Source organism: Etheostoma cragini, chromosome 16 (genome assembly GCF_013103735.1).
Source record: "Etheostoma cragini isolate CJK2018 chromosome 16, CSU_Ecrag_1.0, whole genome shotgun sequence".
Classification (NCBI taxonomy): Eukaryota; Metazoa; Chordata; class Actinopteri; order Perciformes; family Percidae; genus Etheostoma; species Etheostoma cragini.
The window spans coordinates 21,449,009-21,470,771 of record NC_048422.1 but is presented as its reverse complement, the minus strand read 5'-3'; the positions used below and the strand labels follow the sequence as shown (position 1 = coordinate 21,470,771).

At 38.7% G+C, this 21,763-nt stretch overlaps 1 protein-coding gene and 1 long non-coding RNA gene across 2 annotated transcripts; one reads left to right on the top strand and one right to left on the bottom strand.

The window, feature by feature from the left end:
* The first annotated feature begins 1,271 nt into the window (after nucleotides 1-1,271).
* LOC117959390 (TNF receptor-associated factor 2-like) lies at nucleotides 1,272-11,770 on the top strand. Its single transcript, XM_034896502.1, has 11 exons — nucleotides 1,272-1,544; nucleotides 1,930-2,139; nucleotides 3,326-3,404; nucleotides 4,031-4,129; nucleotides 4,923-5,084; nucleotides 5,204-5,278; nucleotides 5,795-5,869; nucleotides 6,544-7,104; nucleotides 7,650-7,827; nucleotides 8,276-8,424; nucleotides 8,814-11,770. The coding sequence occupies exons 2-11, from the start codon at nucleotides 1,952-1,954 to the stop codon at nucleotides 9,030-9,032; spliced, it is 1,785 nt and encodes a 594-aa protein (XP_034752393.1). The 5' UTR covers nucleotides 1,272-1,544; nucleotides 1,930-1,951; the 3' UTR covers nucleotides 9,033-11,770.
* On the bottom strand, nucleotides 2,480-18,110 carry LOC117959391. Its single transcript, XR_004659928.1, has 3 exons — nucleotides 17,992-18,110; nucleotides 4,356-4,361; nucleotides 2,480-2,491 (listed from the first exon to the last, which is right to left on the bottom strand). It is a non-coding gene; the product is annotated as an uncharacterized LOC117959391 (long non-coding RNA).
* Nucleotides 18,111-21,763: the final 3,653 nt, after the last annotated feature.

The following is a 21,763-nucleotide window of genomic DNA, read 5'->3' as shown; positions in this document are numbered from 1 at the left end:
GCAGTGAGTTTGTGATTACACTGAGCAAAAACAAATGAATGCAAACTCTCGGGAAACTGACGTAACCTTATCACAGGCACTAATGGCAGTTGGCAGAAGGAGGGAGAACTAGTATTTACTTATTTATTTACTTATAGTGAAAGTAGCAAGACTACAGTGAAAGGTGTACTTTTACCCAAATAACATTATACTTGTAATGACGTAGTGAGTACGTTTGCAGTGTGGCAGTGTGGCATGAGTACTTTACCTTAAGTAAATGATCTGAATACTTCCTCCATCACTGGTGGGTGGACAGTCTGCAGAGCATTTAATGTGCAAACTACAGCTGTCAAATACTGCAAATGTAGTAGAGTAGGAGTACAAAGTAGAATTTGAAAAATACTCCAACTAAAGTGCAAACACAACAGCTCTTGAGTCACTGTACTCCACCTGCTCTCAGCTTCCAACACATGCACACACACACATACAACATGCTCTGTGGCTCAGTCTCTGCTCTTCTTCCTCTTCACTCCCACTCTGCTCTGACTCATGCAGTTTTTAGGCTGTGTGTGTGTGTGTGTGTGGGCGTGTGCGTGTGCGTGATACAGTTTGTGTGTTGATTTCAATTCAAAGTACATGGGATGGACATTAACATCTACATAACAATGAAACCTAAAGAACTACTCAAGTACTGTTGATTACAAATATCAGGTACTTGTACTTTACTTGAGTATTTTTTTTTATGTCATGCCACTTTATACTTGTACTCCACTTAATTTCAAAGGGAAATCTTGTACTTTTAACTCCATCAACATATTGAATTCATGGCTTTTTCTTAGTACTTTCCAGAGTAATTTAATACTATGGTATCACTGCTTTCTTAAAGTAAAAGTTCTGAATACTTCTTACACCACTGCAAACCTTTGATAAACAATGCCTTAGTGTACACCATTTTCAGGCCATCGCACATCCCTTGAGTATTTCCATGTTCTACTACATAATGCTTCAACTCCACTACACTAATTTGACAGCTTTACTTACTTTCAGATTAATAATGATACAAAATGCAATCAATGAAAATGATGTCTTGTCATAGATAAAGCCGTCCAATGGCATATAAAGTAGTTATTATATAGGCTGTATATATATATATATATATATATATGCTAAAAGCAGGAACATTAAAAACAAACGTATGTAATGTGCATTTATAAAATCTGTTATCTTCTGGATGTTTATTTCACAACAAAGCAAACCCGCCCACTCGTGAGTTTTTCAACCAATGACACGCGCGCCTCCACAGCTCCTCTGCCTATCAACCCGCGGGCAGCCCACTGCATGACGTAACACCCAGTCTGAAAGTGCAATGGCGATATTGGACAATAACAGCCGTCGCTTTCGGGGGACCACATCTATATTATGTGGCTAACGTTAAAGAAAACTCCTCCTGTCGGCTGCGAAACCACAAATAATATCGGCACACTGCGCGAGCGACTACCTGCGACCAGGAAGGGGGATTTCACAGCCTCTACACGCGATGACAGTTTAGACTAAAAAAGCCGCTGGTGAGTACAAACTCTAGTGATTGCAACAGCGTTGAAAAAAAGCTTTTTTTCCAGTTGCGAATGGTCTTCTTCGGGCTGCTAGCTTGAGATATCAAAGGGGCGTGGCGGCTTGCTGGGTACCACTCCTGACTAACGGGGTGCTGATAGCTTAGCAACAGCGACAAGGAAGGGTAAAGGAAGCAGAGGAGAGACAATGGATGCGATTTGTCAGCGTCGTTACTGGGTAGGCTGAGCAGCGCGTGTATCGTTTGAGTAGAAAGAGAGGCAGCAGCATCATTTTGTGCCAAGTGAACCACAAGAAGGAGCCCTGAATGCAGACTCCAAATGTAAACAAAGGGTGTGGGCCTTTCAGCTGGCCTTCTCAACATCTTCTCCCCCCCTCTAGGTGTGACGTGTGAACAGACACCATGGCCACACAGGAGCCGTCCCCTCCCTCGTCCATGGAGAGCAATAAACCCGGCTTCCCCAAGAAGATCCTGGGCAACAAGCTGGAGGACAAGCACCTGTGCAACTGCTGCCACAACATCCTCAGACGACCGTTCCAAGCCCAGTGTGGACATCGCTTCTGTTCCTACTGCTTCAACAGGGCCGTGAGGTGAGGGACGCCATCACACAGAGTGTGTGCACGTGTATTTCAGGAAGAACATTCAATTTTATTTTATTTAGAGTGTCAAATCATAACAAAAGTTATCCCGGGACACTTTACAGATAGAGTAGGTCTCTATACACTCTATAATTTACAGAAACTCCCCAATAGCAAGCATTTGGTGCCACAGCGGCGAGGAAAAACTTCCTTTTAACAGAAAGAAACCTCGGCCAGACCCTGGTTCTTGGTGGCCGGCCATCTCCCTCGACCGGAAATGTTAACTTCAAAATTCACTGAAAGTAACAAGTGTAAGTACTCATTATGCAGACTGACCCATTTCAGATTGACATATATTTTGTTACTGTATTTTTGGGGGTGTCTGCAGTGGTGGAAAAGTACTCAGATATTTCATTTAGTAGCAACACCACATTGTAGAAATACTCTGGAATAAATAAGTCAAAGTCCTGCCTTAAAACATACAAAAAGTACCAAAAGTAAAAGTACTCATTATGCAGAATGGCATTTCAGAATAATACAGTATATATATTATATTGCTGGATTATAATTATTAGGGCTGGGTGTTTTCAATGATTCCCCGAATCTCAATTCACAAGGTTTGAATTGATGACATTTTTGATTTGATATCAGTTAGGTTTTGGAAATATCAGTTACAAAACCAATTGGGCTTGGATATAAAAGACATTCTCAGAAAACGTACACTACATGCTGTAAATTGTACAATCAAGAAGCAACCCTCAAATATTTGTTTATAACGCACCAAGTGAATGTTTACATTAAGAATTCCCCTCGAAAAAGTTTGAGAAAGCGTATATTAAAAGAGGGAGTTTGGGATTTTATTATTTGATGTCAGATTACTCAAACAAAGGAAAGGATTATTTTATCCAGCTCTTATAATTATTCATGCATTCATGTAAAAGAATCGCTGTTGCAGCTGATACATATTTATCTGTTTAATTAATCAAAGCGTATCTCAGTCTATAATAACATATGATCATTTATTTGTAATTAATTATCTGAATCTAAGAGGTAACTAAAGTTATCAAAAAAAGCATAAAATGGAATTTCTAAAGTAAAGTACAAAATTATACAAAATTACATTACTTAAAGTAAATGCATTTGCATATGTTGTTTTTTCTGTAAATCAGAGTATAAATGTTTATTGTTTTTTTTGCAGTAATGGACCCCAGAAATGCAGCGCCTGCATTAAAGAGGAGATTTTTGAGGATCCTACGTCGATTTTGAAACAAGGATGTGTGAGTATTAATGAAATTAAGTGAATTTGATAAGTCTCTGTTGGATTGGTTTTACCCAGTTGCAGTTTCATTTTGATGTTGCTACCCAGTATATGAGACATGCTGGGAAAAGATGAGCTATTTCTTTTAGTCAAGCATAGTCCCAGAGAAAGTAAAAGTACCAATGCACAATGTGAAAAAATACTCCACCACAAGACAGGTCCTGCATTCAAAATCCTACATGTTACCATGAAATGCATTTTTCTTTGGTCTCTCTGTGTCTATTTCCCTTTCCATTTTTTCTCTATATATTCATGCGCAAACTGGACAAGAATTGTCTTCCACTGCTTGTCATAGTGGATGAAAAGGAACTCGCCTGTCCAGCTCCAAACCAACATTTACGGCTCACTGATCTGTTGCCATAGTTTTGTACAAAAAAGCTGCCTTGTGCTTTATTTTTGAGAAGACATGCAGGAAAAATGCTCCTCCAAGTACACTCCTAAAACGTGTGTCAGCTTACAGTTGGTGGCGCTGAAGGAAGTTTTGAATATCTATCCTGAACAGCTATCCTGCTTGTAAATAATCTATAATATGGAACATATGCAGACAATTTGCAGTGTGACAGCAAATCCTTTTGATTTTTTCAGGCTTTTCCTGACAATGCAGTTCGAAGGGAAGTGGAAAACCTTTTAGCTATTTGTATCAATGAAAATTGCACTTGGAAAGGAAGTATTAAAGAGTATGAGGTGAGTACTTTCAGGATTTCTTCTTTGCTTTACATTTGTATTTGGTGGTTGGTCTTTGTTTTTGGGTGGACCAAAATGTGTTTTTCCCGATGTTTATGAATTGCTGTTTTACATGTTGCTAGCTTTATCTGCCTTGATATGTATATAAATAGACAGTGAAGGGACTACAGAGGTTGCAGTACTGTTAACAACCTAACCTTCCTGTTGTCTTCGGGGCAAATTTGACCCCTTTCTGATAAAGTTTCTATATCAGAAATTTGGGTTTGTTTCAAACATATTTGAATGGATCCAAACAAACTCCTCACAAGTAAAATAAATAATCACTACTTTCATTGAATTTGTGTGTTTTTGTCAATTTTATAGCATGTGGAGAAAAAAACAATTGGTAAAACAACTTTAAAAAAAAGAAGTGTAAAAAAAGAAAGAAAATGTCAATAAAAGTGACTAAAATGTGAACAAATGTCATATAAAGTGACTAAAATGTTAAAGGATGTCGAAAAAAAGTAACAAAAATGTCACAATAAAAAAACTTTAAAAATTTGGGGAAAACCATAGACTGTTAAGCTATTTATTAATATTAACGGTCCATGGGAAAAACCCATGAAAATTCCAAAACGCTCAGAATAAGTCAAAAAGTGACAAAATCATTGGAGGAAAGACACAAAAGGGTCGAAAAAGACAACCATAACCTTGATAAAAGGTTTTTCATTTTAAATTTTGACTCAGAAAAACAAAAATTGGAAGACAACACCGGGGTTAAAGCTCTACTTTTTTTTCTTTTCTTTTTTGACAGCTAAACCACGAAGGGAAGTGTGAGTACATGATCATCCCCTGCCCCTCCTGTAAAGAACGAATCCGCTTCAGTGAACAGGAGCGCCATAATGAGCGAGAGTGCCCGGAGAGAACACTCAACTGCAAGTACTGCAAGGAGCCATTTCACTTCAAAAACATCAAGGTTAGAAATCATTTATTTAAACTTAGCTAAGATGCTCGGCTTGTCTGAGCTGGTGCAGCTCATCACATCACAGCAGCTCTTTGTGTGTCTCTAAAAGAAACACGGTTGTTGTTTTTTAGGCACATGACGAGATCTGTCCCAAGTACCCGATGATCTGTGAAGGCTGTGCCAAGAAGAAAATACCCAGAGAAAAGGTGACTCTGGAAACAACATGCAGACAAGATGAAAAAATGTTGTGCCTCTCGTGTATTTTTACTTTCAAACCACAGAGTTGATTTGTTTTGCCTGAAAAACGTGTACTTTGAAGTTATTTTCAGACTCAAAGACTTTCCTAACCATTTGAGTCAAAACATATCCTGTCAAGATAGAAAGATCTGATTCTATTTCCTATTCATGTTGCTGAAAACGACATATTTACTTGCTATAAAGATGGTATTTTTGTGTAAAATTTAAAATAACAAAGTGACCTTAGTATCCCTTCACTTTAGGCTACCATCTTTGTTTGGTTTAGAAAAAAGAATTGAAAAAACAGGGTTAAAAACATTTTATTGAGTATTTCTGGAATACTTTTTCATCCAGATGGTTAGAAGAGTCTTTCAGGAATCTTTAAATATCTTCTAAACAGCTAAACATGTTGTTAATCAGCCATCTGCTCTCCTGTGCTAAGTTGCTAACAATACTTATTGGCTTTTAATTGTTTTTAATTTTAGTACGTGGACCACATTAAGTTCTGCAGCAAATTCAGAACCCCGTGTCGATTTCATGTCGTGGGATGTGATATGTCTGTAAGTACCCTGATTGTCTTTTGATAATAACTTTGACATATCCACACATTCAAATCAGGGACAGTAGGAACATTATTAGAGTGGTAGGAGAGGAGGTCAGTGAAGAGGAGGGTTGTCTGAATTGTTGTTTGGAAGAGCAGGCGAGGGTCTTTTACTTTTTTTTTTCCCATCTCAGATTCATTTTTCCCTCTGAGATTTATTGTCAAATATCAAATATATACATCACAAAGATGGCTTTCATGTTGATGTTTGGAAGAAACATCTCTAACACACCCACCCATCTGCTCCCAGGTTTCATATAAGTGATTTGACGGACAGTTAGGTATCTGATCTTACACCACAGGTAATAGCGTCATCTGATTTATGATCTAATTCAAATAATTATTTTTAGGGGGGGTACTGCGGGGCTACAATCTATTGAAGCCACGGAGCTGCTCCATGCGATTGTTTCTCTCATTCTGTGGCTGTTATTATAGTCTATTTAGCAGCTCTTTATTAAAAAATAGAGTAATGCATTTTAGTCAAGAGTAGGCTCCAAGAACCTTATAAAGTCTTGCTTTTTTGGCCCCCCTCTTTACCCTAATAACTTTCATACACAGCATACATACTCATTACAGTATACAGCTGATGTATTTATTGTTTCTATTTCATTTCCCACCTGTCCCTTTTTGTAGGTGGAAAAGGAAAAGATTCATGACCATGAGCGTGCCTATGCCTACGAGCACCTCAATCTGTTGCTGCACTACATTATGGGCATGAAAGTGAGCATGGAGGGCCTGCAGCCCCAGGGCCTGGAAATAGCCGGACACAAACTATTGGAACTCCAACAGTCTCTCAGGGAGCTCGAGGCCAGAGTCTCCCAGCTCAGCACCATCTCCTCTGGGCCTCCCGTGCAGGGAGCAGCCTCCTCATCTTCCAGCTCCGGTCCCCTTGGTCCACCGGCTTCAGCTCCTCTCCCTCCACCACCCACTCTGGCTCCCACTCTGTCTGTGTCTACCTCCTTCACGCCTCTGCCCAGCTCGGTAGGTGCGGCGCTCGAGCTCCAGCTCCACAGCGAGAAGACCAAGGTGGTGGAGCTGGGTCGCAGGTGTACGGAGCTCGAAGTTAAATCCGGCACGTTTGAAAATGTGGTGTGTGTCCTGAACAGAGAGGTGGAGAGGTTTGCCACCACCATGGAGGCCAGCAACCGTCAGCACAAGCTGGACCAGGACAAGATCGAGGCTCTGAGTAACAAGGTAGGACTGGAACTGCGCCCATTTTCCGCAGTTTGAGTCAACTTCTGGGAGTCATAACTCAGTTAAATCTAAACACACAGACATGATTTACATATATATATATATATGTATAATATAAAAAGAGTGTGACATAAACTTTTTGGGGTTATCCTCTCTGATGTCCGTCACAAATAAATCAGCTTTTCATAGGAAAAAGATGGTCTTTATAATTTCCGAACTTGGCTTAGAATCAACACGTTTTTAAGTTTGTGTCAAAGTAATCCAGTGATAGTTGTCTGTACACCCATGGGTACACTGCAAACAGGAACTGCTTATAACTAATTCGGGATACTTTTAATGGTACCAATTTGCTTAATTGTTTTTAAAAATGGGCTTAAAACATGGGGCTAAAGTTCATACTTCCTGTTTACATCCACATCTACCAAAGCATTATGGGAACTGTAGTTTCAAAACTTAGAGCATGATTGTCCCCCAAATAGAAGTAACTGGATTTAATGAAGAATTTGTGATCTCAGATTAAAGCACAGCATGTGTTTGTTTTCCAGGTGCGACAGCTGGAGAGGACAGTGGGGCTGAAGGACCTAACAGTCGCTGAGATGGAGGGCCGGCTGAGGGAAATGTCTGCCACAACCTTTGATGGCGTGTTTGTCTGGAGGATCTCAGATTTCGCCAAAAAAAGACAGGATGCCATCGCAGGTCGAGCCCCTGCCATGTTTTCACCAGGTAACATTGCCCATTACTACAGATTAGAGGTCGTCCTAGGTCCAAAATTTTTGACACAATCCAAAACAGAACAGTAGAAATCTTACTTAGTTAAAAAAAACAAAAAACATATCGGATGCAAAAGGGACCCAAGGACAAACAGACCTGGTCAACCTGAACAGCATGATAATCCATCTGAGTAGTCGAGTAAATGTCATTTTCCAAAATAAATATTTTTCTCCTACAATGATTATGACGCACCAGCTAATAGCAATTACGCACAGATCCACTCAGGAATTATACATAAACTTGAGACCTGTGGCCATACAACGAGACCTGCCCTACTTTATTTTTGGGTCAAATCCTGGTTACTAAAAAACAGTTAATCCGTTAGACCTCTATTTTACCGAAGCCTCATTATCTGCAGATGAGTAAAGCTAACTTCCTCCTCATTTTCCTCTCCTTTCAGCCTTCTATACCAGTAAGTACGGCTATAAGATGTGTCTGCGGATCTATCTGAATGGAGATGGGACAGGGCGCGGCAGCCACTTGTCCTTGTTCTTTGTGGTGATGAGGGGGCTGAGTGACGCTCTGCTCAAATGGCCTTTCAACCAGAAGGTAAAAAAACTAGAGACGAAGCAGAATAATGACTACGATTTTGTTTAACAACTAATTATGTTTGTCCTTTTTTACAGAGTTAACTTAGAAAAAAAGGCGCTGAAAATAGCATGGACTGTTTTCTGACTTTGTACTGCCAATCGCGAGATAAATCATACAAACAACTTATAAAGTTATCTACTTGAAATATTTGCTTGCGTGTTTGATTGGCCAACGCAGCGCCATGCGTTAGGTTGCAGCAAAGTTGAACTGGTTCTTTTGTGTCGTTTTTTTCATGCAGAGACCATATTGGTTTGGAGTCGGCCATAGTAAACATTTCCCAGAGTCTTCAACCGTAGACAAATGCTGTTTGAAGCATGTAAACATCTCAACATTTGTCTTATTTCCAGGTGACTCTGATGCTGCTGGACCAGAGCAACAGGGAGCACATCATTGACGCCTTTCGACCTGATGTCACATCCTCTTCCTTCCAGCGGCCGGTGAGCGAGATGAACATCGCCAGCGGCTGTCCGCTCTTCTGCCCGCTCTCCAAGCTCGATGCCAAGAACTCGTACATTCGCGACGACACAATCTTCATCAAGGCGATCGTGGACCTCACCGGCCTCTAGACGGCCACACAGGGTAGTACGGTTTGGCAAACCACGCGGCTCTTTGACCATTAAGGCGTCATTTTGGCTCAGTCATGGTCCCTTTAGGGCTCTGTTCAGGTATCGTCCTGTCCCCTGCAGCTTTAGGGAGACAAACATGCTTGCAACTGTATGCTGCATGTGGCTGCAGTTTGTTCCGTCCAGACGGCCTTCGCATTGTCATGTCCTGGTGATCTCTATGCGAGAAACCACTGTCATTGCTTTACACTTCGGGTGCAAAACCTTTTTTCCTTTAGATGCCACAACACCGCTCTCATGGTGGATCAATTGTCACTTCAGTTGTGCACATAACTTTTCAGTTAAAGGACACAGAGGCGAGCGCTAGTGCAGTGTGGTCAGTGCAGTGCTGAGTAGAAGCAGAGCTGTCAATGTGAACAGTTATGATGGAGTGAAAAAGAGTGAATTGCATCTTTTTTTTCATCTCCTACGTTTGAAGGGATGTTACATTACATGCAGACTGTGTTACAGAACGGGGTTGTAGATTATAGGTAGGTGATGTGATCATTCTGATGACTTATAATAGTTAGAGCATGGCTTGATGCAGTTTTTGCTTTTTTCTTGCAGATTGTGAATATTGTGAGCTTCTCAATTCCAGTGTCGAGTGAATTTGCATAGACAAACGTGGAGTTATGTTATGAATAAGATTACAGGCATTTCTTTGCCTTTTTTTGCGCAAAGTGCATGCCGCTGGCCTTTTAAGTACAAAATGGCTCCTTATTTCAACTGAGCTTTACGAAAGGTTCCTCGTTTGTTGTTAAACTTGTTAGTGAATTAGCCATCCGTGATGGTGGACATTGCCTGCATGTCTTTGGAACCAGGCTATTTACATGTAAAGTTAGTGTTGCGTATTTGTTCCTGTTAGGGGTTGGTGGTTCTGATTGGTGGTTTGGTACATCTGTGGAAGATACAGTGGAGTTACCAAGGAGTCAGGGCAGCTTGCCAGTCAAGCCTGAGGCATAAAACTGACAAACATACATAGCGGGAGTTTTCCCCCAGGATATGTTCACTAGCTCACATCTCAACACATAGTACTGTGCCCCCACCACAGACTGAGGTCAACACAGATTCCACGAAATGAAGGAATTGTTTGTTCCTTGTTTTCTGTCCATACAAGTATACAGTGCGTATGTGTTTCTGCTGCTCTTAAGATAGAATACTGATGTGAATCTAATATATATGTCGTGCAAATATACATGAGGTAAATGTGTATGCAGGCTGAAATAAGAAATGAAAGCAGAGGTTGTAATTCTCGGTTGTAGGTCCATAATTGACACGTTCAGTGCAGCCCCAGATAACTCTTCAGTGTTTTAAATGTGCTCTCACTGGTTTCCAATAAGGCACAACAAAAATCTACATATCTGTTTAAACATGTAATTTTTCTTTGTGTCCACCAGAGATTGCTGTTCTACTTACTTAGCATGCATGCTGAGGTTTTTAAAGTTCACGCTGGCCTGTTTGAAAACCAGTCTCGACCTGTATTGAAACCTCTCTGTGCATGGGAGGCTTCAATTCAATATTCACTATGGAGTTTCACACTGATTTACTCTGTGAGCCAGGTGTGAACGCATTTATTTGTATTTGTTTGGATCAAAATAATCATAGAATAATTATTATGTTATATCTGGCGCTGCGTCTGTTCAACAGAAGCAGCTGCCTATATTAATAGCAATTTATAAATATGTATCTTTGATATCCTAATGTTGAGATAATCTATATATCAATGTTAATATACACAAGATGTTATAATAAACATAGTATTACTGAATACCTTATTAATTCTATATCTATATACCAACTTTTCCTTTGTCAAGATGGTTTGAACAGGCCAGGACAACCCCCTTTGTGCATTAAGGACTGATGATTCCTTCTAGAGTGCAATATATGATGATGTCTGTGAGATTTTGAGAACACCTTGGCTTTAAAGGTTTACAGAGGTCATACTCTACTTACTTGTTTAAATCAGTCATGATGGCGCTGAAGAACTGCATCCAATTTTTAACTTTTCAAGGGATGAGAATTGTGCTTTCCTTGTCATTAAGCATAGTTGGTATCACTAGGAATTTGTAGTCAGGAGCTAATCAGGAAGCTGAAAGACAATTTTATTGGTGAGGGATTCATGCTATTAGTGGGTTTCTATTCTTAACTTTAAAAAAGACTGAGCATATATTAAGTAGGATGGACATGAACTTTTTAAGTGTTCTTGTAATGTGCCAAATTCAAATATTACCTCCGTATACAAACAATGTTGTATTTGCAAGTTATATTTTATGTTCTATGCTAAAATATGGTGCCAAATATGTTTAGAATTCAGTTTGTGCTGCGTGTGTGTGTCATTTTATAATATATGATGCATGGGTCACAACTTCTGTAAGCACCAGGAGATAATGAATAGTATCCCACTATATCCCATAGTATCCCGGTTTTTTGAATGTAAGCTTCAATACTTTTTTTTCAAAACAGCAGTTCTGTAAATGTGATGTAGTTGACTTGAACCAACTTTATTCATGCACTTTGTATTGGTTGTTTGTCCAAACAGGGTATTTCATTGAGTGAAGGTATTGAGTGTACCTTTTAAAGTACCTTTTTAAATCAGAGCCATATACACACATATATATATAAATAGATATTCTGATGTTGATAATATTGATGTATTATGCTAAAAAGGACATGCAGTATGTAATACAGGTTTCCTGGTTTCAGCTTGTTAATTACTTTGTAATCTTTTTTTTCTTTTAAGTGGAAAGCTTTAATTAAAAGTACTAGCACAATGATCTAAAAATAAAAGTCCTGCATTGAAAATTCTTTCACCTAAGTGAAAAAACTAAAGTATTCTTAGCTAAAAATACTTAAAATATCAACAGGAAAAGTACTCATCGTGCACAAAAATGGCCCCTGTGACAGATTATTATTATTATTATTATTACATGTGACATTATCACATTATTAATACTGATGTATCATTGTGTAAGCAGTACTTTATTGTTGTGGGTGCTTGAGGTGAAGCTTGTTGTAACTACTTTATATACAGGTTATATACAGGTCTCTCCAAAATGTCACAATATTAAGATGATCAATGAGGGTTAAAAAGAATGGCTTTTCTTTCTCTTTGCTGTTTTTGTGAAATATTGTCTAATTCTACCTTTGAATAAACCTGAGTAAAGTACCTCTAAATTGTAAAGTACTTACTTAAAGTTACTTGTTCCCTCCTTTGCTGACTAGAGGGACCCCTGTAATGAACGGCCTTGCTCTGAATGTAGTTACACAATGTACTAAAAAGAAGAAACAAGGCTCATTGTACATTTATGGGCAGTGTAATTTAGAGTAATCTGCATTTTCAGACAAATGAATTAAAGACCTCCAATTACTGGAAGTGAACTTCTTCATGACAAGAATAAAATGCTGTTTGACCCCAAAAACAACGCTGTGCATTGTTCACACAGCTGAGCTCTGTCCGGATGCTCATTTAAAAATAAAAGATGTTTTTTCCCCTTTAACTTCTAAAATGCACAAAGACAGATCTGCTTACAGGACGTGTTGTATATGCTAATACATGAACTCAAGTACTCAACGTTTTAAATAAAAGACAACACTTCTGTTCCTCTTTTATGTTATTGGATGTGAATCTTGGTGGGTCACAGACAGAGAGCAGTGGAGTGTAAAGGAAGAGAGCTGACGAAGTAGTGGTTACCTTTACAGGATGTGGTCGGATGAGGAGATGGAAAAATGATTCAGAATATTTTCTCATGACCTATCTTCTGACAATGAAAGGAAAAATAAATCAACTTTTCTCTTTTTTGCAACCCTGTGCTGCCCAAAGCTCTTTATTTATATTTAATCAATCATTATTATGTATAGTATTTGATAAAAATCTACTTATTATTCCCAATCAAAACAATCAGACAAAAATGAGCGAAGATTACAAAAGAATCCCAACACTGAGGCTTACAGAAACAAATGACTAGTTGCTTTGTTTTTATTAAAATATATGAATATTTAATTAAATACAACAGACTATTGTAGATTGAATTGACCAAAACAGTAGGCCTACAATAGAAAAAGCTCCAGCGTGGACGCTCACTCACAATAAAATTAATTCCACAGGCCGGCACCATGGATGTATAAAGCATAGACAGTTAGAGAAGGCATTAAGGGTGAATGTCATATCTCCATCTTGTCCTTCCCGTAAGGCTTTCACTTGCTGTGAGGAAGGTCTCGCGAGACAAGCCGGCGTGTAAAACGAACGCACCATTTTCAATGGCGCGGTTTATGCCTCAAGTCTTATCGTTCTCTTGTCCATTGTCTTACCTGTCCTGTAGCTACGTTATACTCGCCCGAGGAGTGTGTAATTGCCGATAATTTTACTATATTATTAAATAACAAAGGTTAACTAGCTGCCAACAGTTTAACATCACTAAAGGACAGGTTTGAGGACGGAATAACTGCTAAGCGCCGCAGTCTCGATGTTCTCTCAGTCTCTTGGTCGACCATTAGCATAGTTAGCCTAGCTAGCTAGCTGGTAACGCTAGCGGCGGAAACATGAATGTTGCTACACCTGTTGAGGCTCGGATCGACTATTCATGTGAGGAAGACCACTGCTTTACTTCACTGAGTTAAGTGTTTTCTGCTTGGGCTACTAACGTGGGGTTGTCGCTGTTTTGTTGTATATGCAAGCATATCATTACATAGGGTGACCATGTTTTGTTTTACAAAAGAGAGGACAAAAGAGGACACTAGGCCCAGCCTCGAAACACAAATTCAGACAGGGTTCCCAGACGTTAATGAACAGGCTTGTTCGGCTTACCGCTATGCCTCAATGGTATAAAAATAACCATAACATACTTATAAAAATATGTAACAACCTGTATAAAATAGCTCTTTCAAATAAATAAATAAATATGTATTAATGTTCTAAATATGACCTTTTCTGTCGGCTTCAAAATAAATCTCTCTTAAAACCTTTCCAATGTAATAAGATAAGGTTTTTAAGATAAGGTCCATGTGAGATTTCCAGCACCTTTTATTGGACACTAAAACAAACGTGCTAGCTTTGCACATGGTGCACTCAACAACAGTAAGTCGCATGGTTATGACACAATTGTTAGCCTATTTTTACAAAAACGTCTGCCACGCAGCCATAACATGAGGTACACGGTAATGGAGCCTTTTATACATTGTCGTGTCTCTTTATAAATAAACAATGGATGAAAATAGTCTTGAAACACTTCAGATATAGTAACTCACGGTCAAAGTGGCGCAAAAATGAATGGCGGTCAATGGAATGCTAACGGCAGGTGATGGCTTGATAGCATCAAATTGGCTCAATAGGAGCTACGCTTTGTGGACACTCGCTTACCCCCTTGGGCTTCTCCGGAGTTTCAAAGCCAGACCGTCATGGCTCTTTGGAATACAATGTCATATTTTACGAAAATAGTTCACCAAAACGTGTTTATGTTTATGTTTATGATTATTTCCGGGCTAGCCCTCCACCAATCAGATTGGTCATTGAGTTCGACTGCCCGCCTTCCGCTTCAACATGTCAAATCGGCCCAAATGGACTAAGAAGCAAAGTATTTTATTTATATTTTATTTATTTTTTTATTTGCTGAAATTAAACTGTGTAGGCACGGTGAAGCAGGCATTGTTTAAACATTTGCATCCTCTTTCCAACCATTAAAATTTGGACTACTGCTGAGCGGAATAGATGACTCCTGCACACGTCCATCTGTTTCAGCTCTTCTGCTGCTAAATTAATCTCCACAGAGATGTTCCGGTATTGGAGGATGTTGACTGTTTGGCTCGGACGGTCTCGTGTGTTATTGTCAGATACTGCTTAGCTCATTTGTAGTTATGAAACAATGTACTTTTTGGACTACCTGGACCAAGGACATATTTGGCTATGGTATTGTTGACACCTGCATTCATACAGATAGTTAAAACACAGAGAGAGAAATCCTCTTCAGTATTCATGAGGTATATAAGTTGTCATTCTGTGCTTCTCAGGGAGGGATTTGTTGACAGGAACGCAGATGGGAAATTAATGAACTTCTGACTGAAAAATGTCACTTGTCCTTCTGCTTCTCTCTGTCGACAAATTGTAACTGTATATCCTCCAGTATACATGTATACATGTCCACATACATGTTTGGACATGATGAAGGCTCAAGTTGATGTCTTCAAAAATAATTACCTCAAAGGACATAACTTAAAGCTTTTTTAAATTTCTGAGTAACTTAATTGGTGTGCCTTCTGTAAACAAGTATACTTGCGTTTATTATCCCCCGGGCCAATAATGCCCCAGTTTGGCATCCTCAAAGTGTATTTATTACTTGTATTCCCTTTTTAAACCACACTAGCTTTGACTGCCGTTAGTGTAAGCGTTAGTTTTAAGACTGCAACAACGACTCAATGTCATCAATAAAAATCGCTTATTAAAATCTTTGCCAACAATCTTCATTATTTTCATTTATAGGGTCTTAAGTTTTTCCACGCTGCAGGGCGGACCATGAAGCGGACCCGCGAGACTGCACCCACCCATGTCTCCCTGCACTGCACAGGCTCATATGATGGTTCTTTCAAGGTCCTGTAGCTGTTATAATGGATATAGCTAATGGCTGTAATTAATCATGTGTTCTATTAATACATCCATGGTATTATCTTATGATCCATCCGAGGGATGTATGTATGCTGGAAAGCCTGTAATGTCCGTGTTTTCCAAACTGTCGGGGCTATCAGCTAGTAGTTAATTTCGGCAGTAGCTAGCAACGTTACTACAGACAGTGATTACATCGCCTTGGTTCTCTCTAAACATCCATTGTTTATTTTGATAAACATTACTAATTAATAAATGCCAAAGTGAAGTGTTATAATGAATGTTAACTGTTGATGCCAGTGACTAGCTATATACAAAATCTGTTCACGAAACTGCAGGCTAACCTTAGTAGCTTGCGCTCGCTAACTGGTAGCTAGGTAGTAGCACGACATGATGATTACATCTCCTTGGTTGTCTAAATACATCCATTGTTTATTTACATAAGCATGTTAACGATCAGGAACAACGAATACCCAATTAGGGCCGGGACAATTTGTTGACATAGTCATTGTCATCGATTACATTGCAGTGACACAAATAATTTTCATTGACTCGTCGTGTCTATAAATAACATCGCTGCATCCAGCAACTGCGCAAGTATGGATGCCTCGCAACACGTTGAGTCAGGATAACACACGTATCACACGTATACAGTATCACCTACAACAGTCCAAACCTCAACATTATTCAGTTTAATGTAATTTAAGCCAAGAAAAAGCACAACTTTAATTGAAATTTGAGTAGCTGAAACTTTTCATTAAAAATGTCCCATGATAAATCTGTTGCTCATGCATTTTTTGACAACTGACTGATCAACTTATCAATGAAATGACTTATCATTTAAGCTCAAATTTATACTGGTGGGTAGGTATATTTCTTATAATGCACCAATTTCCTAAAGATTTGTATGTAGAATTTTCATTGTGACCATCCTCCGCATTGGACTGAGCGAAACAAACCAGAATGGCAAAGGCAGTAATACGAACATAAGCCAGACATTCAGAATGACAGCGACATGTTCAAAGAGCCTGAACACCTCATCACTTTTGGATCGCTCTTTACGTCAGACGTTAAGCACTGAAGCCAGCACCGTCCCTCAGACTAAACAACCAGAGTAATGAACGTGTTGTTCAGATTCATGGAAACATACTGTGTTTAGATCCAATCTGGGGTTAAAGGGGATTTTGCTCCAGAGTCTGCACAGAGATACTTATTAAACTTTATTTTTAGATATTTACTTCAGACTTACATTGCATGAGGCTATGTGCATTTTTTAAAAATATCTGTAGAGGGCAAAGGTCAGTTGTTACAGAATGTTATTTGTCTATGAATGTTGAACTAAACGTGTTGCATTCATGTCTTCTCTCTTAAAGAGATGAAGCTTTTTGCCATGGCAGTGTGTTTTGATGAACTGTGTGTTGCTTCCCTTCACAGTGCCAGTGCTCCCTTCTCCGTGCAGTGGCCCAATGGATACACCGTTCATCCAAACACACTGCCAAAAACGCCATGACAGAGAGCTGGATTGAAATCACAAAATATCTTGTAAGTCAAAAGTTTGAGGGGGGGGAAATGGTTAATTTTTCTGTGTGATACTCTAATTTGAAATGCACATTTACTTTAGAATTTATGGTTGAAATTGAAACCACTTCTTTAATTTTCTTATTCGGCAACACAAAATACATGTTGTATGGCAACAAATCACCTTTTCAAAACCGACGAGAAATTAATTTCACAAAGCGGCACTGTGGGGTTTTGAATGCAATATTTTGTGTTGTATGTGGCCAGAGTTTGTTGATTTTTTTATTTTTGTGTGTGGAAGCAATGGATCTTTACCTTGATAATTAAAACCAGATTTAGGTTTTCTGTACTTTTTTTTTATTCCACTGACAGTCCTATAAACAGTAGCAACAGCTGATGTCTGACGACGTCACCATTTTAAAGACTCTGCGTAATGCAACTTTAACCAGACAGGAAGCCAGGACACATTTCCCAGATACGTGGCTGTTTGAAAGGTTGTGGCTGGATTGTGCATTGATTTAGAGTGAGGTAGTTTGCAAGAAGTAACAGTGCTGGGTAGGGTTTAAAAAAAAAATGTATTCAGCCATCAGAATCATTTATAATGACAAATAAATGATTCTGATAAGTGAATGTTTAAAAAAAAAAGTACTTTTGTTCACAGGACTTTCAGTTTTATATTTAATTTTTTTTTTTAAACATTTTATTTATCAGAACTTTAATATATTTTTGATCTTCCTCTGTTCTTTTTTGACAATAAAACAAGTTTATTTTTAAACTTCATTATTATATTATTTTAGTGAGGACTCAAATAACTTAAAAAAAAATATATATATATCTCTCTGCCGATATATTGGAATATCAGATTTTTAAATCACCATTTATTTGTATCGATATCGGCCTTAAAAGTCCTTTATCAGTCGTTATCTACTTTGTAGTTTGGCTCGCATTCAGCTGTCCCACAAACGCCTTGACTGTTCACTGCTTGTGTTTCCTGTTTTAAGACTTTCTTGTGTTATCGATAGGGGCAGTGATGCTTCCTGTTTACTGTACGGGACTCACACCGCTTTGTTGGGTTGCTTTCCTCCAAAAGTCAAGTCGGCCTCAACTTTTCGCCACAGGTTGCTGCATCATTGTGAGCATGGCTGTAGACTCTTAGTCTTGTTTTTTTGTTAAAGTTGGCAAACATTGATGAACTTTTCAAAATACTCCATTATTCTTGACAGTATTAAGTATCCTCTGTAATCTAAACACTTACTTGCTTTCATGGGTGACGTAAACTGTCCTCAGAGTTTGTCAAAGGGGATTAGAAGGGACACCTGCACTTCCTCTGTTGGTTTAGTCTTCATACTTTTAAAAGTCATATTTCAAGACCTTGTCATTTAAGCACAGTACACTCTGGACTTGCCAGAAAGCACAGCAGTTAACTGAAAAGAGCCTGACATTCAGATTTTTGTATGGCCCACTGGACATTAATGTGTGTAGAGAAACCCAGCAACTACAGTTGTATGTTGAGTCAACAAATGCACAACCAATTCAAGGGATGTGTTGGGATTTCGGGGTGGGAGATCAAGCGGCAAACAGTTCTAAGTGGATTTTACGGGAGCCACATTTTCCACTTCCTTGTCCTGGATGCTGTTTTACTGCTTTAGCTTCAGCCAAGTTAGCTGGGGCTAGAGTTTTGTAGCATGATTCAGGTTGATTTAAACGCCTCGCCTGTTGTGCTATTTGTGTGGGTAAAAAAGTACTAAATAATTAATCCACAACTTAAAAAAAAAGGTTAAATGTTTGAATAATCTTTCAAGCAAAAACAATCATTCTCTGGTTGCAGCTTTTTTGGCAGGATTTGCTGCTTTGTTATATAATTGCAAAATGAATATCCTTGGGTTTCCACACACAAATCATTACAGTGTGGTTGTCCTCTGTGCTAACTGAACCTGCACTCAACCAGGCAATACAAATTTCCAGAGAGTACTTTTCTGGTCTGGTACCAATATAGTTGGCCTCTGGTCTTAATGATTAAGACCTCATGCCACCAATACCTCTTCCACACCATCACCCACCTAACAACCGCTCATAAACTACTATATATTGCCTTGCTATTTAAATTAATTAATAGATAAGTTTCACGATCCTGCACATTTCAGGACGCTTACACAAGCTGTTGCACATTACGACATTTTTATCCTCATGAGTGTTAACGCTCCTGTAACTGCGGAGGTTGTGGCAATGCAAACCATTTTATATTGAAGAGTTTTTACTTATAACGAGTTATTTTACACTGTGGTAATTCTACTTTTACTTAAAAGAATTAAGTAATTCTTCCACCGCTGTTCTGCAGAGTTCATCAACAAAGAAGATACCTGTTATTTTAGGAGTTGGCTACCAATGACAGAACTTAAAGAACACTTGACTATAAAGAAAAGGTTTATTTATGTATATTTATGGAGTATTAAATCATGTTGTTATCATGTCCCACATTGGCTGACTAAATACTGGTTAGCGCTGAAAATAGGTCACTCCCTGGGGTCCTGTCAATACGTAATTAAAAGACAGGATACGGACATGCTTCTTTTGTACTCCGCATAGAATGAACCACTGTGGTGTGTAAGGGTTGCTGTGCTATAGTGTAAGGTAATTAATAATGTGTAAAATGGATGGGTCTGCAGTTGCCTCTACCAGAGAGCAAAGATGACTTAAATGTTTGTTTGTTTTTTTTTTGTTTTTTTTTTTATCTTGTGTGGTTTACCCATTGACACTCTGCTTGATTTCCCTTTTCCACTCTGTTAGCAGTCATCTGCCAACTAATGGGATTGACACTCCCCGATGTAAGTTGAGGGCAGATTTGAGTCGCGCATGCCCAGATTTAAACGGTTTACGGCATTACCCGTACTTCTGAAATTTGAGAAATCCATGAAATAATAAACTTTTCTCATAACGTTAGCTCAAAACGCTATTCAACTGACAACCTTTGTTGTGTTTGATGCTAACTTGTAGCCAGCAGTGAATGAACTTTGTTAAGTAGGTCCATTTTTACTGCATTGACATTACAGAAGTCTCTCGTTAGCATCTTGTAGGCTACTTGTCACAAAGTGACGCACGCACGACTCAAATCTCTACTTGACTTACAGTACATCGGGAAGTGACAGTGGTAACTGCTATGCTAATTAAGTTTGAGCTTCTCATCAATGGTGTTATCAATTAACAGAGGAATATAAATATCATTGTAGTAATGACTTAAAAAGAAGTAAGTTGGGAAGTTCAAAAAGTATCTGTGGTAGAATTCACCACATATCATATGATATTGTTATCTCCAAAACAGAAGTCTTTACTGAGATTTTAAGCTTTTGGGACAAGAGTGTGTTTTTATTGGTGTTCTTGGCTCAAGTGGTCTTGTTCAGCAACATCCTGAGCCTGAGATCTTCCAGGACATTTTTGTAACGTAAAAAGAGGGGACTGTTTATAGTCTGAGCTTTTTATATCCAAAACACAATTATTGAGGTTGCCACAGGACATCCAGACAGAGGAGGAGAGAGAGAGAAATTGCTAGCCTGATAAATGTCTACAGTGGAGTAATAAGACCTTCTGTCCAGGTCTTGCAGTAGACAAACAGTATAAAATAGTGCTTATAAATACCATAAGAACCTCTGGAAGTGTTAAGATTAAATTAAAGATTGTTGTATCTTGAAACAACCTTGTATATCAGCTCGTATAATATTGGTCACAAACGGCCACCTACTGGAACATTTCCTCTAACCTGCAAACTGTTTTGACTGTGAATTTCTAAAAAGGCTTGTAATGATTTACAAACTCAAGTGATTGTATCATAATATTTACATCCCATCCACTTTCAAATAAGGCACATTTTAGATAGTGTTTTTTTAGAGGTACAGCTGTCGCTTGCCACTCGGAAGGTTGGTGGTTTGATCCCTGGCCCCGCAGTCCCATGTCAAAGTGTCCTTGGGCAAGACACTGAACCCCACGTTGCCCCCGATGCTGTGCAATTGGAGTGTAAATGTGTGAGTGTTCATCTGATGAGCAGGTGGCACCTTGTACGGCAGCCTTGGCCACAATGTAAGAATGCGTGTGAATGGTGAGTGGTTCCTGTACGGTGTGAAAGGGCTTTGAGTAGTAGTTGAGACTATAAAAAGCAATATATAAGAACAGTCCATTTATATCAAAGGATTTATTGATGCTTTAAAGATCAGTTATTTGCCATTAATGAGAACAACTTTTTTGGGTTGCCAGATTGTGAAAAATCCTTTTGGCTGGTGATAATCCCATTCCAGTGTCCTTTTATCTTTTTAGCTCTTTAATTTACAATAGATTTACTTATTTTGGAAATTATTGTGCTAATATTGAACCAAAGTCTTATTTATTGACAACTTTTTAACAATTTCAAACTGCAGACTTGTTGACTTTATTGGAAAGTAAGTGTTGATTAATGGTTTACCCACATTTAGAAAAACATTATTATAGTAATTGTTATTAATTGAGAAGACAAACACTTGTCAAAGTAATATATCACAGCTTGGCAATCCTGGCCTATCCAGTAATCCATCAGAGTTGTTTTACGCTTGATCTAAAC